This window comes from Marmota monax, unplaced genomic scaffold, assembly GCF_021218885.2.
Source record: "Marmota monax isolate L192 unplaced genomic scaffold, Marmota_monax_Labrador192_F-V1.1 WCK01_AAM20220418_F8-fsc00027, whole genome shotgun sequence".
Taxonomy (NCBI): domain Eukaryota; kingdom Metazoa; phylum Chordata; class Mammalia; order Rodentia; family Sciuridae; genus Marmota; species Marmota monax.
In genome coordinates this window covers 11255308-11278760 of record NW_026694617.1, presented here as the reverse complement: position 1 = coordinate 11278760, position 23453 = coordinate 11255308, and the positions used below count along the sequence as shown (strand labels likewise).

Genomic DNA, 23453 nt, shown 5'->3' with positions numbered 1-23453 from the left:
TCGTTGGTATTTTGTTACTCTTCCATCTGTACTTCTCCTATGTATGACTCAGCCCAATTACCTTTGACAGATTCTGGGTCTGTTCTGTAATTTTTTAGATATTAGAATAAATAAGATATTAAAAGGAGTGCTAACAGTATTTTAATCATTTAAATCGCCATGAGGAGATTCCTCTAAACCTGGAATTTTGTTTTTTATGTTTTATCTCCTTTAAATACTTTGTAACTTGATATTTAAAAATTTGTATATTCATCATGTTAAAATATAATGCTATTACTCAAAGTTAGCAGGAAATATAATGTTTAGCATAAAGCATGAAAACTTCAGCTGAATTGCCAGTTAAAGCTATATCAAGAAAAAAGCAACATTAAGCATCTTACATTACATATATTTGACAGCTTATTTTTAAGTTTACATCTCAAGTGGGAAATAAATTTTTGCATTTTAGGAGTTTATATATATCAAGTCTGGATTCTTTAACACATGACAACGTAAAGATATCAGTAATTGATATGAATAACTTTAGAGAGTCATGAGCTTTTTTGTTTTTAAGGGAATATGGATTTTTATAATTTTATTGCAATATCTATTAGACAAATCTAGTGTCTAAAACTACACATAGATGTACTGTCACATTTTCCTCTGCCGTGGTTTCTCATTCTTTTACATATTCATCCAAGCAAACATCTTCAACACTATATTTTTAGTTTACCAATAAGGACATAAAAAGAAGCAGCCCATAAGAGTAGTGGAAAGAGAGAGAGCCAAATAAGGCAAAGAGACAGAAGACAAAGACATGGAGAGTCCACAGTCCTCAGCTCATTTGTAGCCTGTCAGCATCTGTCCCCTTTACTCTGGTTTATTTTCTGCAAAACAATTTGCTACTTGAAATTATCTCTTTATTTGTGATTCATTTCCCTCCTCCATTCTCAATTTGTGAAATTAACTTTCTTCTTCTGTCTCAGCATTGATGAGACCTCAAAGCCAAAAAAAAAAAGTTCTCTGTAGATGCACAGTGAGTACTTATTGAATGAATAAATGCACAAATGACTAAACAAGTGAAAAAGAGGAAAAGTACCCATAAGAACACAGAGAACTATAGAAAGGCTGCACATGAAACTAAGCTCAGTAGTTTAACAATCTGATTAGTAAACGACAGAGGACTAATTCTCAGATGTCTAAGAAACATTAAGGAAAAAGATCAAATATGTCCAATTAAAAGAACATTAGTCTTTGAGCTGTTGCTAATCTGTCCCTCAAAATAATTTCGTACAATTTACAGGTATTCCTAAACTTTTCATCATAAGTTTAATAATTGTGATGGATGCAATTTCTGAAACAAAACAATTAAACCACTCATGAACATGCTCAATAGAATCTAAATGCCCTTGTGTGTGTGTGTATGTGTATGTCATATTATGTGACCAAATAATTTATTTTTCATCTAAGAAGTTTTTCATGGATAAAGACTGGAAGGATATGATATCCTCATGTGGGTGAGGATTCAGAAAATATACAATTGGCATTTCTAAAAATATTTAAAATTTATAGAATAGTTTTATTTTAAAATGTATTTAATATATACTTCACAGAAGAGAAACGATAAAGGGAAAATGCATTGATACATTTACTATTCAAATCATTTTTCTCTCCAACAGCCTTAGTAATTTTTTTTTAATTATAGACTTGGTGCCATCTTAAATAATAATTTTGCAAAAAAATAAAGAGGTAATTGGCTTTTTTATTTAAATAGCTCACAATTAATAATAATGACATGAGAATTATTTAGAACTGAACTAATAAAATGCTATACATACTTGTGAAACTTAAAATTAACTTACGTAGATAAATTTAAAATGAAGAAATACTAAAATACTATTTTGAAATTTCAGAATGAGAATTATAAAATAATGTGTTATATTCCTACTGAAGTGAGGACACTTGTGTTCTAGATTCAAGAGAATGATGTCCATCTGGAGGACCTTGGGAAGTCAGATCCTTCCTCTGTGAATGCTTAAAGTAACAATTTAAATGCTAAAAATCACAATCACAATCAATGAAGATTGATTCTTGGTTTAATTCCTTAATATTTAGTGAAATTTAAGTCCTCTATGTGTCACAGTGTTTAGTTTCCTGTAGATGTTATAGTTTCTAATTTCCAAATGTATATCCATCCTTTAAATCCTCACCTCATAACTGAAATCTGTAACTCTATCAAATTTAACAATAATCCTTTATTCAATCGATAATTTTTTAAAGATGCATTTTTATAACTTTATTTTATTTCTTTCTTTTTTTTTTTAATGTGGTGTTGAGGATTGAACTGAACCCAGGGCCTCACACATGCTAGGCAAGTGCTCTACCACTGAGCCACAACCCCAGCCCTCAACTGGTAAATTTTTGATGATTAAATAAAGACCATGTAGAATGTTGAGACAATATTATCAGATAGTCAATCTGAAATGTCATAACCCAGTCTCAAATATACTATTATATAATATATATATCTTATATGTGTAAATTAGAAATTACACATTTTATTATGTTCCATTTGTTTTCCAAAACTACTTGCCATTTTTTTCTGATCAATTTTCAGTTCTTTTGAATTTCATTTTCCCTTTTCCTCTAAATAGTAATGTGAAATACAGAAAGAGCTGTCCACTTACATGCATGTTTTCAAAAATGCCTTTGTAATAGGAATATTCACTATCTAATTAAAGTTTTCCTTGTTATTGTTGCTTCTTTGTTTAATTTTGCCTTTCCTAAATTTCCGTAGTATTTGGGTTCCTTTTTCTGATAGCAGTCATATCATAGGTGTCTGCATCTTGAAAGGGTTATTCCTACATGGCTGTCACAATCGAACCCCACATAGTGGAGCCCAAGAGCAACTGCTTCAATAAGGGAACAAATTTGGCCCCTTGTATATTGTTTCCCGTATATTTGTACTGTTTTACATTGGAAATGAAATGTCACTTATGGCAAATGCAAACACGTGCATTTAAGAATACAAGTTGAGTTGTTAAAATGTATCTTATTTTTCATCAATATTTATTTATATTTGCCCTGTTTTTACTCATTTTCTTGCCCATCATTGCTTCTTAGTACTTTCTCATTCAAGAATAAAACCACTAATCCTTTGACAGCCCCAAAACTCAACTGGAGAAGCCAGTTTATTTATACACACACACACACCTCCACACACACACACACACGTGTGTGTGTATGTATGTGTGTGTATGTATATGTGTGTGTGTGTATATATATATTGGAAAGACTGAGTCAAAAACAAGGAAACAACAGAGCAAGGTGATGCAGTTAGAAAAGCAGTGTAACTATTGTAAGCAAAATTATTTTCTTAATTTTATTTTCAGCAAGGTCATTAGTAGCATATAGAAATTGTACTGATTTTTTGTATGCTGATTTTATATCATATAGGTTAATAAATTATTTTACTAGTTTTAACTGTGTTTAGGTAGGCTGCTTGGGGTTTTCTGCATATAATATGTTATCGATAAGCAGGAAATATTTAACTCCTTCATTTCCCATTTGGATACCTTGTATTATGGTTTAGATATGAGTTATCCCCCCAAAAGTTCATGTGTGAGACAATGAAGAATATTCAGAAGTGAAATGATTAGAATTGAGAGCTATAACCTAATTGGTGGGTTAATCCACTCACAGGGATTAACTGGGTGGTAACTGTAACCAGGGAGGGTGTGGCTAAAGGAGGTAGGTCACAGGGGGCATGCCTCTGGGGCTATGTTTTGTCCCTGATGAATGGAACTCTTGGCTTCCAGATTACCATGTCCTAAACTCCTTTTCTCTTCCATGTCCTTCCATCTTGATATTCTGCCTCACCTCCAGCCCAGAGCAATGTAATCAACCCTGGACTGAGACCTCTGAAACCATGTGCCAAACACAGACTTTTCCTCCTCTATGTTGTTCTTGTCAGGTCTTTTGGTCACAGAGACAAAAAAGCTGACTAAACCCCTTTTCTTTCTGTTATTGAATTGCCCAGGCCAAGACTTTTAGTAGTATATTAAATGAAAGAGGTAGGTAACATTATTCTGTTCCAGATCTTTGTAAGAAACATAGAACATTAATTTAAAAATTTCTAAGTCTAGGTACTAGGCAGTGGAACAGGTCACAAAAAATACAAGATTCAGCATCACTGTGATCCCAAGAGAATTCAAACCGCATGACAAATACATAAGCACAAATTTAAACTTAAAATCATATTTTTAAATAGCTCACATATAATAAATGATGAAGATGAGAAATATTTAGAACTGAACTAATAAAATGCTACACATGGATTGTGAAATAATGTTAATATGAACTTACATGGATATATTTAAAATGAAGAAATACTAAAAACTTGCAACTAGGTGAATTTTTAAAAACCTATCAAATAAGAGGTAACTCTCCAAAATGAAGATTAATAAAGGGTTAATAAAGAGCAAAGATGTTCTTTGAAAGCACTAAAAAAAATGAATAAAACTCTAGTAAAATTGATTATGAAAAATGGTAGACAAGACTATATAATATATTTTAAAATGAGCAAAATGATCAGGAAAGTCACAGAAAAGAAAACTTCAAATCATAAAAGGAAATTCTCAGCCTTATTAGTTATGGAAATTGTAAACTCAAATAACAGCAATATGCCATTCCCACCTATCAAATAGGGGCACGATATAAAAGAATTCCAAATGCCATATTGGTAAATGTGGTACACCCAAAGATCTCAGACACCACAGATGTATGTCTAAGTTTGAAAGCGATATCCAGTAGAGATGAGGATATGCTGTAGCTAGTGGGGGAAACTCGTTATTGCAGTCCTGTGGCAGATTCATTCATGCCAGAAATAAGACCAGCACAAGGAGGCCATCAACAAGATATGGGATAAAGCATGGCAATTTTCGTACTGGGATATTGGAGACATATGGATATATTTTAAAGAGGTTGAATGTCACAAACATGTTGAGCTTTGCAGGAATAAGTTGCAGAAAAAATATGTACAATCTGTTCATATAAAGCTTTAAAACGTGAAAAGCATTTTATATAACAATTCATTTATATATAATAAAAGTTTTAAAACATTTATGGAAAAATAAAGTCAGTATGATTGTTACCTCTGTGGAAAGAAGGAAGGAAGTATATTTGGGTGGGCACATGTAGGTATCAAATTGTTATGTGTCCTTTTATAAAAGCATATCTATAATCTTGAATATGTATATCATGCATATATATGATATATGTATCTTACATGTGTATATGTATCATTCAACAAAACTGGGTAGTGAGTACTATTCTTTGTATTTGAAACACTTCATAATATTTGTAAAATAATACTCCGTTAAATAGCTTTATGAAAGAATAGTGTGACTCAGATTTAACTTAGTGTCTTTAAATAAGAGAATGGGCTTCATTTTAGAATCAATAATAGAAGTTTACTATTATTCTTACCTACTTACCACCTTAGAGGTAAGCAGCAGTTGTGTTAGTCAACTTTTTGTCACTGTGACAAAATACCTGAGAAAAACAACTTGAAAGAAGACAGGATTAATTCTGGCTCATGGTTTCAAAGAATTTAGTCCATGGTCACTTAACTATTGCTTCTGGTCCTCTGGTGAAGCAAAATTTTATGGCGAGGAGCATTCGGTGAACCAGAGCTGCTCACCTCATGACAGCCAGAGAGAGAGGAAGGGGCTGAAGTCAAAATACACCCTGAGGTCCCTCCCCTGAAGACCTAGTCCCTCCATGAAGGCTCCATCTCCTAGAGTTCCCACCTCCTCCTAGTAGCGCAGTAGGCCATGAATCCATAAATGGATTGATCTACTGATGAGGTCAAAGCCCTCATGATCCAATCGTCTCCCAAAGGCCCCACCTCTGAACATTGCCGCATTGGGGACTAAGCCTTCCACACAGGAGCTTTGGGGGCACATTCAGATCTAAACTGCGAAAAGAGTATGTTCATTGACAGTATGTAAGATGAGCGAAGAGGAAGAAAAGGAAAACTCAAGTGTAGCAAGAACCACAAGTGCATAGGCATTGGCTTCCTTCTTTTCCAATAGAATTTAATGTTGCTTTTATTTGCACAATGGTGGTAACTTTGTTCTATTTTTCACACACACACACACACACACACACACACACACACACACACACAAAAGCCATACAGAATTTTTGAAAAAATTTCAAAGAACACTGGGTTTTAAAAAAAAAAAATCTAATAATTTTTTTAAAAATTACACCACCCAATAATAATCGATGTAAATATTTTAATATGCATAATTCTGTGTGTATGTTTACCCATAAAAGCACACTCTACATTTTTGTTTTTAACATGATCTTTATGTGTTATAATGTACCTTAGAAATAGTTCTGTTAGGAAACATATCTATATCTGTCACGTGTTTTATTTATTTATTTATCCATTTATTTATTTATGTATTTGTGGTGCTAGGGATTGAACCCAGATCCTTGTGCATGTGAGGCAAGCACAGTACCAATGGAGCGTATTATACCCACAGCTCTGTCACATGTCTTTTAAGGCTCATTGTGTTATACTGTGCAGTCATACCATATTGTATTTTAACCAGGCTGTCTGTTGGTTTTCCAGTTTTTTTTCTTACCTGTGACACTGCAGTGAATACACAGCACATATATCTTTTACTATATTTGTTCATTTGTTTCCTTTAGATACATTCAAAGAAGATTTTCTGAATTACAGGAATGCCTATTAAGTGTGAGGCTTTGCTTATTGTATGAGAGTTCTCCAGAGAGGGCAGCAGGCTGGAAACTGAGGCAGAAGTTGATGCTGCAGTCTTGAGGCAAAATTTCTGTTTTCAGGAAACCTGTTTTTGTTTTAAGGCTTTTAACTGATTGTGTGAGATTTACCCACATATCAAGAATGTCCTTTATTTAATCTCCTTTACTTAAAGTCAGCTGTACAAAACACTTTCACAGCAGCACCTAGGTTGCCTGGGTTCTATCGCCCAGCCACATTCATATATGAAGCATTTCCTATTTCCAGATGTGTTTCCTGAAAGTCCCACCAATTTCCATTCCCACAACACTTATGAGAATGTGCATTTCTCTGTGTGGTCATCCAAATGTATTAGCAAGCATTTTCATTTTTGGCCAAACCCATCAATATCTCTAATATAGTCAAGTTAACTTGAAGTTTTAAATCCAAATTCTGTTGTGCAGTTTAGCAGTCTCTCACATAGAAATTTTCACAAAAATCTACGTCTTTTACTTTGTAAAAGAGTAGGGTCAGCTCTTCTCGGAACAAGAAATTATATGTCTTCCTTTTAAAATTATCACAGTTGCTGTGCATAGTAGCACATTCCTATAATCCCAACATCCCAGGAGGGTGAGGCAGGAGAATTAAAAGTTCCAGGCTAGCCTTGGCAACTTAGCGAGAACTGTCTCAAAATAAAAGGCTGAGGATGTAAGGTACAGTGGTGAAGTGCCCCTGAGTTCAATCCCCAGTTCAGAAAACAAAATAAAAAAGTAACAATGCTAAGGGAGGCTGGGGATAAGAAACTTGATCTCCACATTATAACATGTCACCACTTCAACCTCTCATACTAACCCAGGGTAAAGAGAGTGAATGTGAAAATAGAAGTGAAAATAAAAGAGAAAGCAGTAATCTTTGGCTGAGGGTTGTATCCTGTGTTCTGTATTTTCTTTGTGGGTTTACACTTCCTTATAGCTCAGATAGCAATTTTTTCTTGAATCTATAGCTTGTATGCATCTTCTCAGCCTGTGGCTTTGTGTTTTCTGTTTTCCTATAGTATCTTTCTTAATGTAGAATTTCTTAATGGAGTCCATGTTATTTTTTTTTTTCATAATCTTCTTTTGAGATCCTCTCAAATATGTCTTCATGGATTGATAAGATGTTCCTATGTTTTCTTAATTTCATTTTATTTTTAAATATGGAAAAAGGGATATCACACACTAACCACTGTTTTCCATACAATCCTGTGTGTGTTGTTACTTTGCTCTTGACATACTTCTCACTCCACAGAACATCTTGCTGTCCTTCTGAGAAGAGCACCTCCTCCTCCTGTTTTGAGGAAACTTCCAAGAGCCTGTCTTTATAGCAGTCAACATTCTTTGCCCACATATGTGAGCTCTTGACCCAAACCTAACTGATGGTAGTTTCTGCCTTTGGCCACAGAATTTGGTCAGATACATCCTTATGACATGAACTGGGACACAGAGGTGAAATGAAGCCAGCTCCAGAAGAGAGGAATGGAGAGGCAGAGCAGGTCTTCACAGTGTTGAGACTGGCTGCCTAAAACATGCTCCCTCACCCTTCCTGAGGGTCTGGTTATATGGGAACCACATTTCCAACTTTTATTGAGATCTTTTTGTCTTGCTTTTTTTCTTTGTTTTATTTTTTTTCACTTTAGTAAAACTTTCAATAAATATGCTTGAATGTAATTCTATGATTATATATTTTGGGAATACTCCTAATATATCTCACTCTTAAATCTTCACAATTTATTTTAGCACATTAAAAGCCATAAGAAACCCTGAAGTAAGGAAGTCTTTTTTTTTTTAAACCTTTATGTAGCCTAGCAATTCCAGACTGAGGTTTAACATTAGTATTTCTCTATGGTACTTCTGTTAACAGCAAGCTTGGCCAGGGGATCATTGACCCCGGACATGTTTGATCACAGAAAACAGAAGACCTAACAGCAAGCTGACAAATGAAAAACATGCTAATCTCTGAGCTGGGTTTTAAAAAATGTAAAATATGATAATCCTAAGCATGTTATGGTTTTATGTGGAAAAGAGGCTTTGGGTAAGAAAAATCCAAGATTTAAGTTTGGTACATTTCCTGTGACCAATCTGCACTCCATTTTCCTCGAGCAGGTTAGCCAGTATACCTTTGCCATGTGCAGTTACAGAGAAAAAAAGTCTGAACCACAAGAACTGATGCAGCTTGAAGGATACACTGTGGATTACACAGATCCTCACCCAGGTAAGTCTAGGTGGGACCACTTTCCATGCCATGCCTGAATACACGGAATCTTTGCAACTATCCTATGTCTGTTCTGCATTTCAAACTCCACTTGATGAACAGGCTGCATATTTCATTTATGTAACTGGACCAGACTTTGAAATGTAAATGATGTATTTTTGGCTAGTCAGTGTAATTCATCATCTCTGTTGTATTAGTACAAGGATGAACTATGTAAAAATTTCTGTGATGGAAGAATCACATGAAAAGTATCAGCAATGTGTATGGAAACTTCTGGAAAGTAAAACTTACAATAGAAGTAGGTAACAAAATGGCAAATGTATATTATAGTTTGCTAATTCCCTCCCCCAAAACAGGTTCTTGTACTTATATTCCTCCTTCCACATTAATATAGTTGAACATCTCTTAATTGTAAAAGTCTGAAATCTAAAATGCTCCAAAATCTGAAACATTTTTGAGTTGCTAACATAATATCACAAGTGGAAAATTCCATACCTGACTTTATGTGGCAGATCATAGTCAAAATGCAGGGGCATTGTCAATATATAAAATTACCTTCAGGTTGTGTGTATCAAGTGTGTATGAAACCTGAATGATATTTGTGTTTAGACTTGTACCCCATCCCTCAGGGACATGTATTGCTAAGATAACCCCATTATGTGTATGCAAATATTCCAAAACCCAAAAAAGTCCAAAATCCAAGGCATTAATTCCAACCTTTAAACTTTACTGGGCCTTGTACTGAATACCTGATATTTAAAAATAGTGCATGAATGAATAGGCTGTTATAAAAATTAATATAGCATGCTTGATATATCAATATTAATATAGAGAGAAGTTAAGAAATTAATTCATTAGAAATTAAGAAGCAGAAATCTGTGGCCATATTCACTAAGTTGTTCATTTAGAAATGTCATCCTCTCCATGAGTTTTTTGGGGAAAAAAAGCATAAAATACCATACAACAAAAAGTAAAAATTTTGACTTTTTTTTTTTCTGCTAAACTCATAAATCTCGTGCATATATACAGGTGAATATGCCAACATGAAGAACTGCCTTCTCTGGCATATCACATTACATTTTCATTTCTGCAGGTTATGTTTGCATGTCTTCCAGAATGCTACACTGTCATGGACTATTTGTTTGATAGAGCTATTTTTAACTACTGAGATGATATGGAAACTAAAATCTTTTTTGATATTTCCTTTAAGTCTTTGATTGTGAATTTGATCCTCAATTAAAAATCATTTAAAGCATGGAGATGCTAATATTAAATCCAGTCATATCCAAGAGGCCAGTCAGTGCAGTACGTTAAAATCTGCCAGTGAAATAAATTTTTAATGATATTATTCTTCCTCCACAGGCCTACAGGGTGGTCGGATGTTTTTCAATGCTGTTAAAGAAGGAGATACTGTAATATTTGCCAGCGATGATGAACAAGACAGAATATTATGGGTTCAAGCCATGTATAGGGCCACAGGTCAATCATATAAACCTGTTCCTGCAATCCAGACCCAGAAGCTGAATCCTAAAGGAGGAACTCTCCATGCAGATGCTCAGCTTTGTAAGTTTTGTTAAAAAATAATTTGATTATCAATTAATAACCTTAATAAGATATGAAATTAAGGCAAATTTGTTCAGTATTATAGTTTACACCATTAACTGATTCCTAATTAAATAAAAATAGTTCATATTAGTAGTCATGGAATCAGTTATCTAATTTTTCACATAAAAATTTCATGTCATTCTAGAGTAAATGATGCATGTGTTTTTCAATCATGGATTTACCAAGCATTGGGAATGTTTCTGGGAATCTCAAGAGCATATTAAGTATTTTAACTTAGGTGTCCCAAAATAAGGGGAAATGTGTTACAAAATGAAATTTGCATTGATCAGATTCCATTGATGATGATTCCATTCAATGATTCCATTGAATGATGAATAATCACTTTCTAGAAATATTCTTAGTAACTCACAAAAATAATAAGTTTTTTTTCTATTGTAAAATGATAAAAAAAGTCATAAAACCCAAGTTTCCTTTTCCAAATGCCTCATTATCATGTCATTTTTATGCTAATTTCAATCAATAGGACCTGTGTTTTTCATTTTAATTTACTAGTGATTAATAGCAAGTTGCATAATGGTGGTTTAAGCAGTTTCGAACATGGCATTGTGATAATCACTTAACCAAGTGTTTTAATTTTTTACTCCTTTACAAAACTTGTCAGGTTTCTTCTATAATAAATCAGTTTATGTTTAAGCTCAAGTTGTGGCTTTTTATCTCAAGCCTCCTTTTCAGGGTAGTAATATCCTGATGTGCATTACTTTACTTTATTGTTTTACTTTTCATGCATCAAATAACAACTCTGTTTTCTTCTTATACATCCTACAGTATCACATCTCAACATCTTAAAGGCATTTTAGACCAAATAATTAAAAGAGTAATATGAGTTCTTTCCCCTTATTTTTTTAAATAAATCTTATATTGTATTAATAATTTGTCTTAATTTGAGGCACATGTTTTAAATCATAGTAAAGTCTATTTAGGAGCATTAAATGGTGAGATTTTAAAATTGGTTTAAAATTTTCTCATCCCAACTTTAAAATTGCTGCACTGTCATCTTTAAAAGTAAAATAAAAGGAACATATTATAGTATATATTTTCACTTCTGCCTTTCTTTCAACCTCCCAACTCCCCCAATTCTACATATAGAGTTTGGGAAACAGTAAGAATTTCCATTAGAACTAAGACGTGCAGAGGTATTATATTTCTACACAAGTGAAGATACCATGAATTTTTGTGCTATTGTTGCCAAAGCACTTATGCTCATCAATGCAGAGTAACTCAGTCACAGATTTAAATTCCATCAGTTCAAATCTCTGCCTTCCCTCTTCTCCTTTCATTTCATGCAGAGCATATTGAGTTCCAGAGGAATTTTAAAACACTGTGATATCAATGAATGTGGAATCTAGTTCAAGACTGTTCTCAGTCCACAAGGGCCAAAAGGACAAGATTCCATTGTGTGTAGCTGTGTGTTGCTCATAACCATGGGCCTGCCATGACATCTGGTAATGAAGACACAGTCTGTGTCCTCCATTCACAACTTCAGGCCCCTCTGACTCACATACTTCATGATATCAGGCTCTTGCCACAGTTGTGCAGAGTAACTTGTTGAGTATTCTTTAGCAATACCCTGGCATGAAAAACACCTTGGGAGACTCACTCAGGCACTGCTATCCTACTGAAAGTGGCAGGTTGAATGTGTCTCTGGAGCTGTGCCTGCATGGGGCATCAAGGTATGAGACTCCTTGGGGACTCAGCCTGAACTTTTTTTCTCCCTCTATGTCTTTTCTTTTTTTTAATTGTTCACACCTATCACAGCATAAATTCTAGTCAGATCTCTTCCCAAACCATTTTTCTCCCTCTGGCTGATCTCTACCTTCATTCTTCCTGGTTTTGATTCTTGAACTACAAAACTGAGTATTTAGAACTTCATTGTTTTCCACATGTGGTCCAGTCTCTGTCCTTTTCCCCATGAGCTGCAGGTCTACAGCACTTAGTGTGAACCTCCTTTGTCCTCTTGAGAAGTTGTATTTTATATGTGGATATTCAGTGTCACATAAACAGGATTGCATTATTTCTCTTACTCTGTTTTACTTTTCCCATTCAGCTTTACATTTAAAAAATTCACCCATGTTTCCATGAATACATATAATGTCAATGTCATTACTTCATATTCTGTAATAATGATGATACTGCTGGTTACCTCTTATGTAGAAATATAACATATTTCACTGAAGCAAAAGCAAAATTTCTAGAAACACACCGAAGCAAGCATATAATGCAGGATTTATTTTAAAAGGGGTAACAGACTTCTCCCAGGAAGGGAGTATCCTAGTATCCCAAGAAGTGTGGGTGTTCTGACTTTTTTTTTTTTTTTTATTAATGTCTTAGGCTTCCTTTGTTCTCCTGCTCTCTTCCCCTTATCTCTCTCCTTCCTGCATACACGGCTAGGCCCAGGAGATGCTCAGGAGGGATGGCCCAAAGGTGAAAAGCAGATGGGCTGGAGGGGCCAAGGTGAAGTGATCTGGGCAGCAAGAGGGCATAATTAAAAACTTTTATAACTCCCTGTAGTGAGGGACAATCCCTGGGACAGGTTACCTTAGCAACAGGTTGGAGCAGGGGCAGGTTATCTTGGTAAGGGTGGAGGAAGGGCTCTGAAAGCATTTCAATCCCTCAGGGGCAGTCTCCAACTTCCCCTGACTTAAATTGGCCTCCTTGATCCTACCTGACTCAATTTACCTTTCTATACTGACTGCCTGTCTAATTCTGGCTTCATTGGTGTGTGTCTAGTTCATTGTTCAAGCACACTGTTGTGTACATCTTTTTAATTTTTTGCCTACTCACTCCCTGAGATAGGAACTTAGACTCCCTCCAGATTCTTACCAAAGTAATATTTATTTTTTCTAACTGCAAGTATGAAATCTCTCTTCATCTATTGAAACTTTCTAAATCCTTTTATTACAATATTTTCTCCCTAGAGCTCTTTTTTATTCTTGGTTAAGCTAATTTCTAAAGACCTCAGACATCTACTACTGTTGCATCTTACTTTTTATTACAGTTGAGTCTTATCCATTTGGAGGAATGCTGTTTTCATGTGCTTACTTACTGTGCATTTGTCTTCTTTGGTTAGAGGTCTTTTCAAATATTTAACCTATTCTGTAGTTGGGTTATTAGAGTTTTGAGAGGTCTTATTTCTGGATACAAGATATTATCAGATATTGGAAAACATTTTCTCCTCTTCCATGATTTGTCTTTTTGTATTTTTTAAATAGTATTTTACAAACAGAAGAAATTCTTAATTTTGATAAAGTCCCATTTTGTCATTTCTTTAAATAAATGTGCCTTTGGTGTTATAACTAAGAATCTTTTCCTAATCTAACATCACAAAGATATTTTGTTGTACTTTCTGTTAAAGTTCTTTTAATTTTATGTTTTACACCTATTTAAGTTAATTTTTATGTGTGGTGAGAGGTGTGTGTCAGTGTTCATAAATATTATTTAGATACTCAATTGTTCTAGCATAATGAGTTGAAAAGTCTACCTATCACTTTTTTTTATTACTCTTACATATTTGTCAAAAATCAACTGACTACATAAGAATTTATTTTAGGATTTTCCTTTCCTGTTCTTTGGTCATTTTGTCTATCTTGATACTATTATTGCACTGTCTTGATTATTTTAATTTTGTAAATCTTGCAATCAAGTAGTGTAAGCTTTCTAGACCGTGTTCTTTTTTCTTTTTTTTTTTCCCCCAAAGATATTTTGGCTACATTATGTCCTTTGCATTTCCCTCTTGTATAGATATTTTACTTTGTGAAGGACTTCCTTTGATTTTCCTTACAGTGCACTTCATTTTGCAATTAACTCTTTCAACCTGTTTATACATGAAAAAAGTCTTTATTTTTACCTTCATGTCAAAAGTCACTTATATTACTTTAAAGATTTTGCTCTACTTTCTTCTAGCTGGCATTTTGTTTACCTAAGAGTAGATGTACTGTCTGGTTTGCTTCTCTGTACATATATCTTTTTTCCTCAAGCTGCTTTAAAGGTTTCCTCTTTGCAGTTTGATTATGACGTAGATGATGTGCTTTGGTGTCATTTTCTTGATGCAAATGTCCTGAAACTTTGCTCAGGGAAACAGTTCCATCCTTTCAGGCTTTTTTGTTAGGGGGAATCAAGCTGTTTCCAGTCTAGAATTACTTTTGCCCACTTCTGGACCAAGATCCTTCTTAATATTCTAATTGACACCCTATGAATAGTGAGGCTTTTTAATTTGACTACTGGGAACAGACAGTATTCCAGGCTCTTTGTGTGGTTTAGAAACTGTCTTCTCTAATCCTTCAGAAGAATTCATTCTTTGGCCTCAAATAGCTTCTACATAGAGCTGAGGAGTACTCAGCTGAGTGCTTGGGAGGCATCCTTGCAGGCCTTCAGAGGCCTCCCACTGGGCAGCTCCCTCCTCTGCAGTGTCTTTCCTGCATTGTCAGCTTCATCTTTTCAGCTCAAGGATGCCACTGAGCTTTCTGGTTTTTTGTGCCCTGTGCCACAGCCTACAAGTTCTCTCCCTAAAAGTTCTCATAACCTGGCCTGGCTGGAAGGCTCACCTTATTTGTTGGACATCTCTGGGGAATCTCCCCGCTGGGTTGCCTGCTGTGCCCAATGTGCACTGTTTTGAGGGGGAAAAAATATATATTTTTTAATGAATATATATATATTCATTCCTGAATTTTTAGTCATTTCAGGTCAGAGAATGGAGAATATACATGTTCTAAAATATACTACCTTGAACAGAAACAAAAAGATTAGGTTTTTCCAAGTTAAAACAATTTTTCAGTCTCAACATTGTTAACACTTTGGGCCAATAATTGGGGGGAGGTGGTGGAATGAACACTGTCTTGCAATTGTAGGACATTTAGCAGCATCCTTTGCCCACCGCTTGCCAGTAGAATCCTCCCTCCCCAAAGGTAAAAATATCTCTGGACATTACCAAATGTTCCAAGGGGTGGGGCTAGGTTTCATAAGAACCGCTCCAAGTTGAGAACCACTGAGTTACTGTGACTTGATAGTTACTTTTGTAAAAGTTTCACCCTCATTCACTTGTGTTCAAGAATTTTTTTTCTTAACACACTGAGGGAAAGGAATGCCAAGAAACGTGCTGAGCTCACAGGGGTCATCCACCTTGCACAAACTGGCAAGAAAAGTGACTATGAACCACCGGCACAGAACGTTAGGGCCATGGCTAGCCTGCCACAGTCTGGCTGGGCACAAATGCTGCAGTCTGGCTGGGCACACAATCAGGAGCCACCACACAGCTTGTAGATTCAAACAGCAACTCTTTATTCCCGAACTCACACCAGCCGTCTACAATCACATTCTGGGGAAATCCATGTTCTCTGCCCAAATCCACATCCTCTGCCCAAATCCACCTCCACTGGGCTTCTGTCTCCCAAAGAATACTGTCTGAATCCCGTGAGAACTCAGGGGGAACTCAGGCAGCAGGATACGCCCTATTCCCAGCAGGAATAATCTTAAACCTTAAACCTGGAACCTAAACTGGGAACGCCGTAAACCTGATTATCTTAAACCGGGAACACCCTAATCCGCCTTGGTCCTTGAGCAAGGTCACCTACATTCAATGTCACTGCAAAATGTCAGCAACATGGGGTACGCTGGCAAGGAAATTGTCATACCTACTTGGCTAATGGCTCCCAGCACTAGCCAACACAGAATTAATTAAAAGATCTAAGTCATCAATCAGTGCAAATAGACTTGCAACCTATTTTTTTTCTATTTGATATGAATTTATTATCAAGACAGTGTTGATCAGGTTACATGGAGCTGGATTTTGCTGGTTCTAACTAAATTGTCAGTTTTAGTTTTATTAACAACAGTTCTATCTATCTATAGGTGCTAGGAAAGCTTTCTGTTAAAGCAGACTCCTGCTGTTTTATCATTCTTAATAAAAGGAAGGAAAAAAGAGAAGAAAAAAAAGCAGGCAGAAAGATACCACATCAGATGAGAATACTGCCCCTGACCTGTCAGAGAGAAGCAGCTTGCTTGCCCATGATTAGTCTTACCTTAGTATTTTCCTCCTTGTCTTGACATCCATATTCTTCTTTTTCTTCTTCCCTTCTCATCTCTCAGAAGCACAACTTTTAGACTCATCATCAGAAGCTGAGAAAGTAACATAAAATTAAAATGACTAATTACACAAATATGTATTTATGCTTCTAACCCATTTAAATGTGCTCTCTTATTTCTTTGCTGACCTATAGCTGGTAAAGGTAAGAATTTTCATATTTTTTCTTTTTTTTTTTCCTTAAATGTATTACAGTTTCTTTAATGATGTAATGTTTGAAGATTATCATGATCTTGTTTATAGTATCAGTCTTCTACTTTCTAGCCAAACCCAAAATGCCTCGGTTAGCTTTACCACTTATATAATAAAAATGTCTATTTACAACAAAAGAAAAATAGAAACAACCTACTATAGACATAAAGGTAGGTTATGCAGGAGTTGTAATTACATGTGGAAAATGGTCAGTATATGTTAAGCAGAAAAATGCTAAATTATATGTATGAAATTATTTTCACTATGTAAAAAAAACCTATATTAAAAAAAAAGAGTAGGTAGCTTTATACCTACAATATTCATAGTTGAGTTTAATTGGAGGCACATTTGCTACTTATTTCTTCTGTTTCCTGAATTTTCTTTGAAGTCTGTATTTTATAACTTTTAAAAAGCTGGTGTTTTTTTTTTAAACATTTGGTTTTATTTGTAGATAGACACAATACCTTTATTTTACTCATTTATTTCTATGTGGTGCTGAGGATTGAACCCAGTGCCTTGCACGCGCTAGGCAAGCGCTCTACCACTGCACTACAACCCCAGCCCTAAAAAGCTGGTTTTTAAAACTAAGTCTATTGAATGTTTAAGTCTAATCAAAAAAAAATTTTTTTTAGTTGTTGATGGGTCTTTATTTTATTTATTTATATGTGGTGCTGAGAATCCAACTATGCTAGGCAAATTCTCTACTGCTGAGCCACAACAGACTAAATGCTTTTTAAATACTTAAATTTGATTATAAACTTACATTTAATTTTATGAGCTTATTTTCCTGTTCTATTTAATATATTACATTTCATATTTCATAGGGAAGCATTAGTCTTACTATACATTGAACATATTACTTCCAACAAATGTTTTATGTTGCTTTATTTTGCCTATTTGCAATTACAGATCTATACTGATTACAATTATCATGTAAAAATATAACTTATGTTTATTATTTACTGCAGAAAGAAAGATATATCCATTTATAGATCAGTTTAACCAATTTAGCCAAAAGAAGCTAACACAGCATTTGGGTCAATAAGAAGTGTGAATAAACTCCTAAACAATGTACTTACCAACCATTACTATTCGGTCTTTATGTGTACAAGAAACCTGTAAACATAAAACAGGAGCATACTAACCTACGTAAAATTTTAAAACATTAAATTCTTCCTATTAAAAGCTTCATGAGTGATATGGAAACAGAAGTGGGGTCTGCTTTTCTGTGCCACTTTTAAATTTACATAAGCTTTCAAGCTCTCTGATTCCAAGCTAAAAGAAACACATAATTAGATATGAACAGTGGTAAATGCAGTTATAGGCAAACTCCTAAAAACAGCACAATTTTAAATATAGGACAATAAATTACATTTCAGAAGGCTAATTTGCTGCTTAGTTATATCTGCGTTTTTGCAAGGAGACCCGCTCTTGGCTAGTAGCACCCCCTGAGTCCTTTTGGTACTAGAGTCCCAGCTCTGGACACCTCTGTCTCAGAATGCTGAAGAAAGGTCCCCCTTCTCCTTCAATGTTCCCCTTTCCTCTGTGTCCAAAATATTCCACAACATCAGGAACAGCCAAAAAATGCAGGATCTTTAGTATTTGTTGCAAAGAGAAACAGTTGAGTTAAACTCTTTCCACTTCACATACTGTACTCTGGCTTAGAGTCCCTCCCTGGGATTTGGATCCTTGATTACACAGAGCTGTTGTGGTCAGTACCCACCAAATAGCCTCCCTCATGCATTGTTTTCTATACTAGCTATTTTCAAGTCAGTGTTAACTCTTTAAATTGATTCGGTCAACCTACTTTTTCTTTTCTCTTGACTCCCACAGCTATTATCCTAATGAAAAATTTAAATTTTCAGGTTCCACTTGAGCAAAGCCTCTGAACTTCTTAAATCTCTAGCAAATAGTAATCTTTCTCAATTTGGGTTTTATTTCATCCCCTGATAGTACACCTGGTGACAACACCACCTGAAGTTGTTGGAGCATATGCATCCACTGTTACCATAGAAACTCTACCAGTACCCTCAATTACCATGTCCCACATCTGTAGTTAGTCCATAGGTTAATCATCACAATTTCTGACAGTATTACAGTACATTGGTTAAGCTCATTTCTTGTTGGCTTGTTTTGATAATTTTTCTACATCATTTCAGAAGAAAAACTGAACTAAAATTTGCCATTATCAGAGAACATTTTAATTGTACCATAATTTTCAATTTAAAAATAGTCATCATAATTTCATGTTATGATAAACATTAATTGAAGTCAAGCTGATGTAACCCAATTTTAAAATCCTGGATTTGGTTATGCTAATTGATCGAAAGAATGGTTTGCAATTGATTCCAGTGATGTCCCTGTGTCTTTTTTTGGTAGTGCTAGGGATCAAACCCAGAGCCTCATGCATGCTCCTCTGTGTCTTTAAGAGTTAAACATACGTATGTTATGTGACAGGAAAACGATATGAAAATACACTTTTTTAAAAATAAGAAACTAGGTACTGTTTTAATGATAGCTGATTTCCCCTTACACTTCAAAATGAAGTATGGGGCAGGAAGAAATGGGGAGACATATTTCAAAGGATACAAAGCAGATTTGTAGGATAATCAAGTTTAGAATTCTATTGTACAATATCAGAGCTAAAGTTATAAGAACTGTTTTATATTAGCCAGTTTTTTTAAGTGGTAGAATTTAGCTGCTCTTATCACAAGGAAGTAGATATGTGAGGTGATATGTTAATGTGCTTTACTTTAGTAACCATTTTACTGTTTTTATATATCTCGTATCATCGTATTGTAAACCTCAAATATGCAAAATAAGATTTATTTTTTAAAAAGAAAGTTTCAGTAGTGTACATCTTTCTCTTCCTTCCTGGCTTATATACTAATGATGTCATGTATTTTACTTTTCAAAATATCACAAACACTAGTTTGCATCGCCATTATTTTTGTTTGAAACAAGGGTCACCAAACTAAACCAACTGCCTGATTTTTCAAAAATAATTTTACTGAAGCACAGCCAAAAAAAACAAAAAACAACCATGCTGGAAGATCAAAACTGTTGTCTTTTTTATTTATTTTTATTTCTTCATGAATTCATAGGAACTAATGGTTTACTGACAAATAGCAAAGTATCTCTTCACAAAATGTTTTGAATAGTGTTTGTCTGACAGAGTTGAGATGCTAGATCTTTACAGCCTGTGTTTCAAAGATGGAATAATTCCTAAGAACACATTTTGCTTTATAAAATTATAGCTCTAGAGGCATTGCAGGTTGCTGTTTTGTTTTTCTAAATAAAAAATTTTAGTGGACTTATTTGTCTTGTTCTTCAGTGCACATACATTAGTAAATGTATGATTTGGAATGGTACTTCATGAAGAACTCATTCTGTAAATTTAAAAAATGATTTAGTTACAGCAGTGAACTATAGACATTTTTTCAGAAACTTGTGTATTTTCTTTAAAGACCATAGTTTGAAATGAAAGAAAAAATGCTGCGATAAACCTTTACAGTAAAGAAGAATTATGGAATTTTTTTCCTCTAAGATTTGCTACATATCCTGTTCTCAACAGATAAGCCATTAATGGGCGTTATTTTTAACTGCTTGTTATGACCTTCTCTGGTGAAAGAAATAATGAACAAAATTCAGCAGATGTTTTATAAGAATAATTATTATTTCATCAAGGTTATACTAAAATAATTTTTACTTAGATAAATAGAAAAATGAAGATTCTAAGATAAATTCCTTGAAACACAAAATAATCTTATAGTATTATAATGTTTATGGGTTGCATTTTCCAATACTCTGCCTAGTCCCTTCATATTATCTCAATTACATACATTTAACTTTCATATTATTTTATATTATATTACCTCTTACATTACACATACATTTATTAAAAAACTCTGAGAAAAACAAAATTCAAAAGAAATTGAATTTTCTCATTTGCAAATTCAGGAAACTGTTTAGTTTGGTGTTTATCCAGTTAATACTGATTTATCAAATGCTTCTGTTTAATTGTTCAGATAGGTAATTATTCAATGTAAAGAAATACATTGCTACTTTCTCCATGGGTCCTAATCTCATAACTTGCATCATCAATAAACTGTCATTCATTGCTTTCTTGCTACATCCACCTTTTTATGTCTGTCATTGACATGGGATATATGTTTGTTTTGTGTCTTTTTTTTAAAATGTGCTTCTGAGAAGCCTTCAGCTTGAATTATATAGTTCTTCCATCCACAAATATGGCTGAAAGTTGAACTTGACATGGATCAATATGATCTGGGCTAAATATCTAAATGTGACTGATTATGTTAGCATCATGTCCACAGATCAATATTGAGTTTTATTATGAGTCTGACTCTATAATTGGGTTTAATCAATAAACTTTTGTCTCTTTTCCTTTACAGTTTTAGGATTGTACCATGTAGGTTTTAGAAACTACACTTAGCTTACATTTAGAACTCTGCTTTTCTTGTGATGACCAGAAAGAGACCTATCTGTGAATTTTAAGGAACAATGGAGCTTCAGTTTTACCATTGTGAGAAGAGTCCATTTCTATCTTGATAACTGATTGCTTCCTCAGTATGCACTGAGTTTCTAACAGAGCTAATGTAGTAACACCCCAGCACTCCTTTGGGGTAGTATGTGGCTCTTTCTTCCTATACTTAGTAAATCACATTGAAGACTTTGACAAAACATACCATTAATGAAAGCAATCATAAAAGCTGGCCTTTTGATAAACCCGCAGGGTCTACAGGCGTTGAAAGATGCAATCTGTAAAGAACAATAAATTTGGACTTTTGATTGAAGTGCCATTTGGGACGTTATGCTTTGTCTGCATATTTGCACAAACATGATGCTCCCTTTTCATGTCTCTTAAACTTGAAGCTTGAGAGCGTTCATTGCCATTTCTATATTAGAGCTGGTCCCATTAAAAGCTCCATACAAAAAGAAGACTGGAAGTGATCCAGCTGAAGCTTGTGTGTTCATTTCTGCTCTAGTTTGCCATTTGGAAAACAGGCTTCTGGCCATCATTGCTGTTTTTTTTCTGAACAGACCCGGGTTCTTTTCCAGTCACTTCCTTCAGTAAATACACACTTAAAATACATCAACTTTTCTTAAAGTCAGAAAAATCAAAGAGTATTCCTCTGATAGAGATTAGAAATAGCTTTGAATGGAAGTAGAATTTCTTCATTCTTTTGATTTGTGGATTTTTTCCCTGTCATTTTCACTTAGACTTCAAAAATTTACAATTTATATTAAGACACTGAATGCTTTCCATCATATTTTATGTGATAAAAGGTAATCTGTTATCATGAGACATGAATTTTGGATTCTGCAAAACTATTTGTTCATTATTTAACCAGAAAAAAACCAATGCACTGTACATGCTTTCCTGAATTTACAGATGCAGACCGTTTTCAGAAACATGGTATGGATGAGTTTATTTCTGCTAATCCATGCAAGCTTGACCACGCCTTCCTTTTTAGAATACTCCAGAGACAAACCTTGGATCACAGACTGAATGATTCCTATTCTTGCTTGGTGAGTACAAATCTCTATATATGGTCACCTATAGGTTAGAAGAAAATATTTGAGAAAGTGAGAAATGCTTGTTATAAACCAGCATTTTATTCCTGACTCATTTAATAACTGTAGTTGGAGTTAGGGATAAAGGATTCCGATCAATTGCTTCTCGATTTGAAAATTATACACTTGAAGACCACTGCTGTGCCACTCAATAGACAGGAGAATAGACTCAAATAGACACTGAACTGTGTTTTATCAGTCTCTCCAGAGAAGGCTGAATGAAAAAAGACTTTAAATAAAGATTTTTTTAAAAACCTTTATTACAGGATTTGTTGACACATGTGCTGCCATTTTAAGGTTTAAATTCTATTCACCAGATGTTTATGTCTTACATTTATCTGATTCTTAGAAGGACAAGGGAGAGAAACAGTGGGGTAAACCATATGATGAGACCCATACATGTCAGAGGAACCTTGAGTTTCATGTAGCCTTCCAAAGAGAATTTGAATTCCTTTAAAATATAAATGCAGGGGTAATTAAGTAGCTAAACTTCTACCTGATATTTGTTAAAAGTGTAGCTGAAATTTTGGATTAAAAATCATAATTTATAATTGGATGGAATGCTCATTACCTCAGAATGTGGGGACTAAGAATCATATGTGCCCTTCTAAAAACTTATATTGGAAATGGTGATTCCTTTGAAATTTTTCCTCACAAATATGTCTATTTCTGTTACTACCTGAATCTCTTGGACTCTGAACCTAGGGACCTCATGCAATAAGTTACAGTATTTTTGAAGTAGGATTTTGTATAAGATATGCTGTCTGCTCATTAAGATGCTTAAATAGACAGGGAAAAAAAATTAGTTTATCACAGTTTACCATTAATGATGGTTTATTCATTCTTTCATAGATTATTTATTAAGTAAGTCTTATTCTACATGTAATTGGACAATGTAAACCTGATCCAACTGAAATTATGAAATTACAAGGAAAATTAAGCAAATCTTCCCATGGCACTCTG

The 23453-nt window shown here is 34.4% G+C and overlaps 1 protein-coding gene across 8 annotated transcripts in view; it reads left to right on the top strand.

Annotated features, from left to right (window-relative positions):
* Positions 1-23453, top strand: part of Cadps2 (calcium dependent secretion activator 2) — a 521519-nt gene that overhangs the window by 345335 nt on the left and 152731 nt on the right. For all 8 annotated transcript variants that reach the window (XM_046422408.2, XM_046422403.2, XM_046422402.2 and 5 more), the window contains exons 10-12: positions 8890-8998; positions 10361-10561; positions 22309-22445. In XM_046422408.2, the coding sequence (XP_046278364.1) occupies positions 8890-8998; positions 10361-10561; positions 22309-22445 (447 nt within the window). The remainder of the gene's footprint in view (positions 1-8889; positions 8999-10360; positions 10562-22308; positions 22446-23453) is intronic.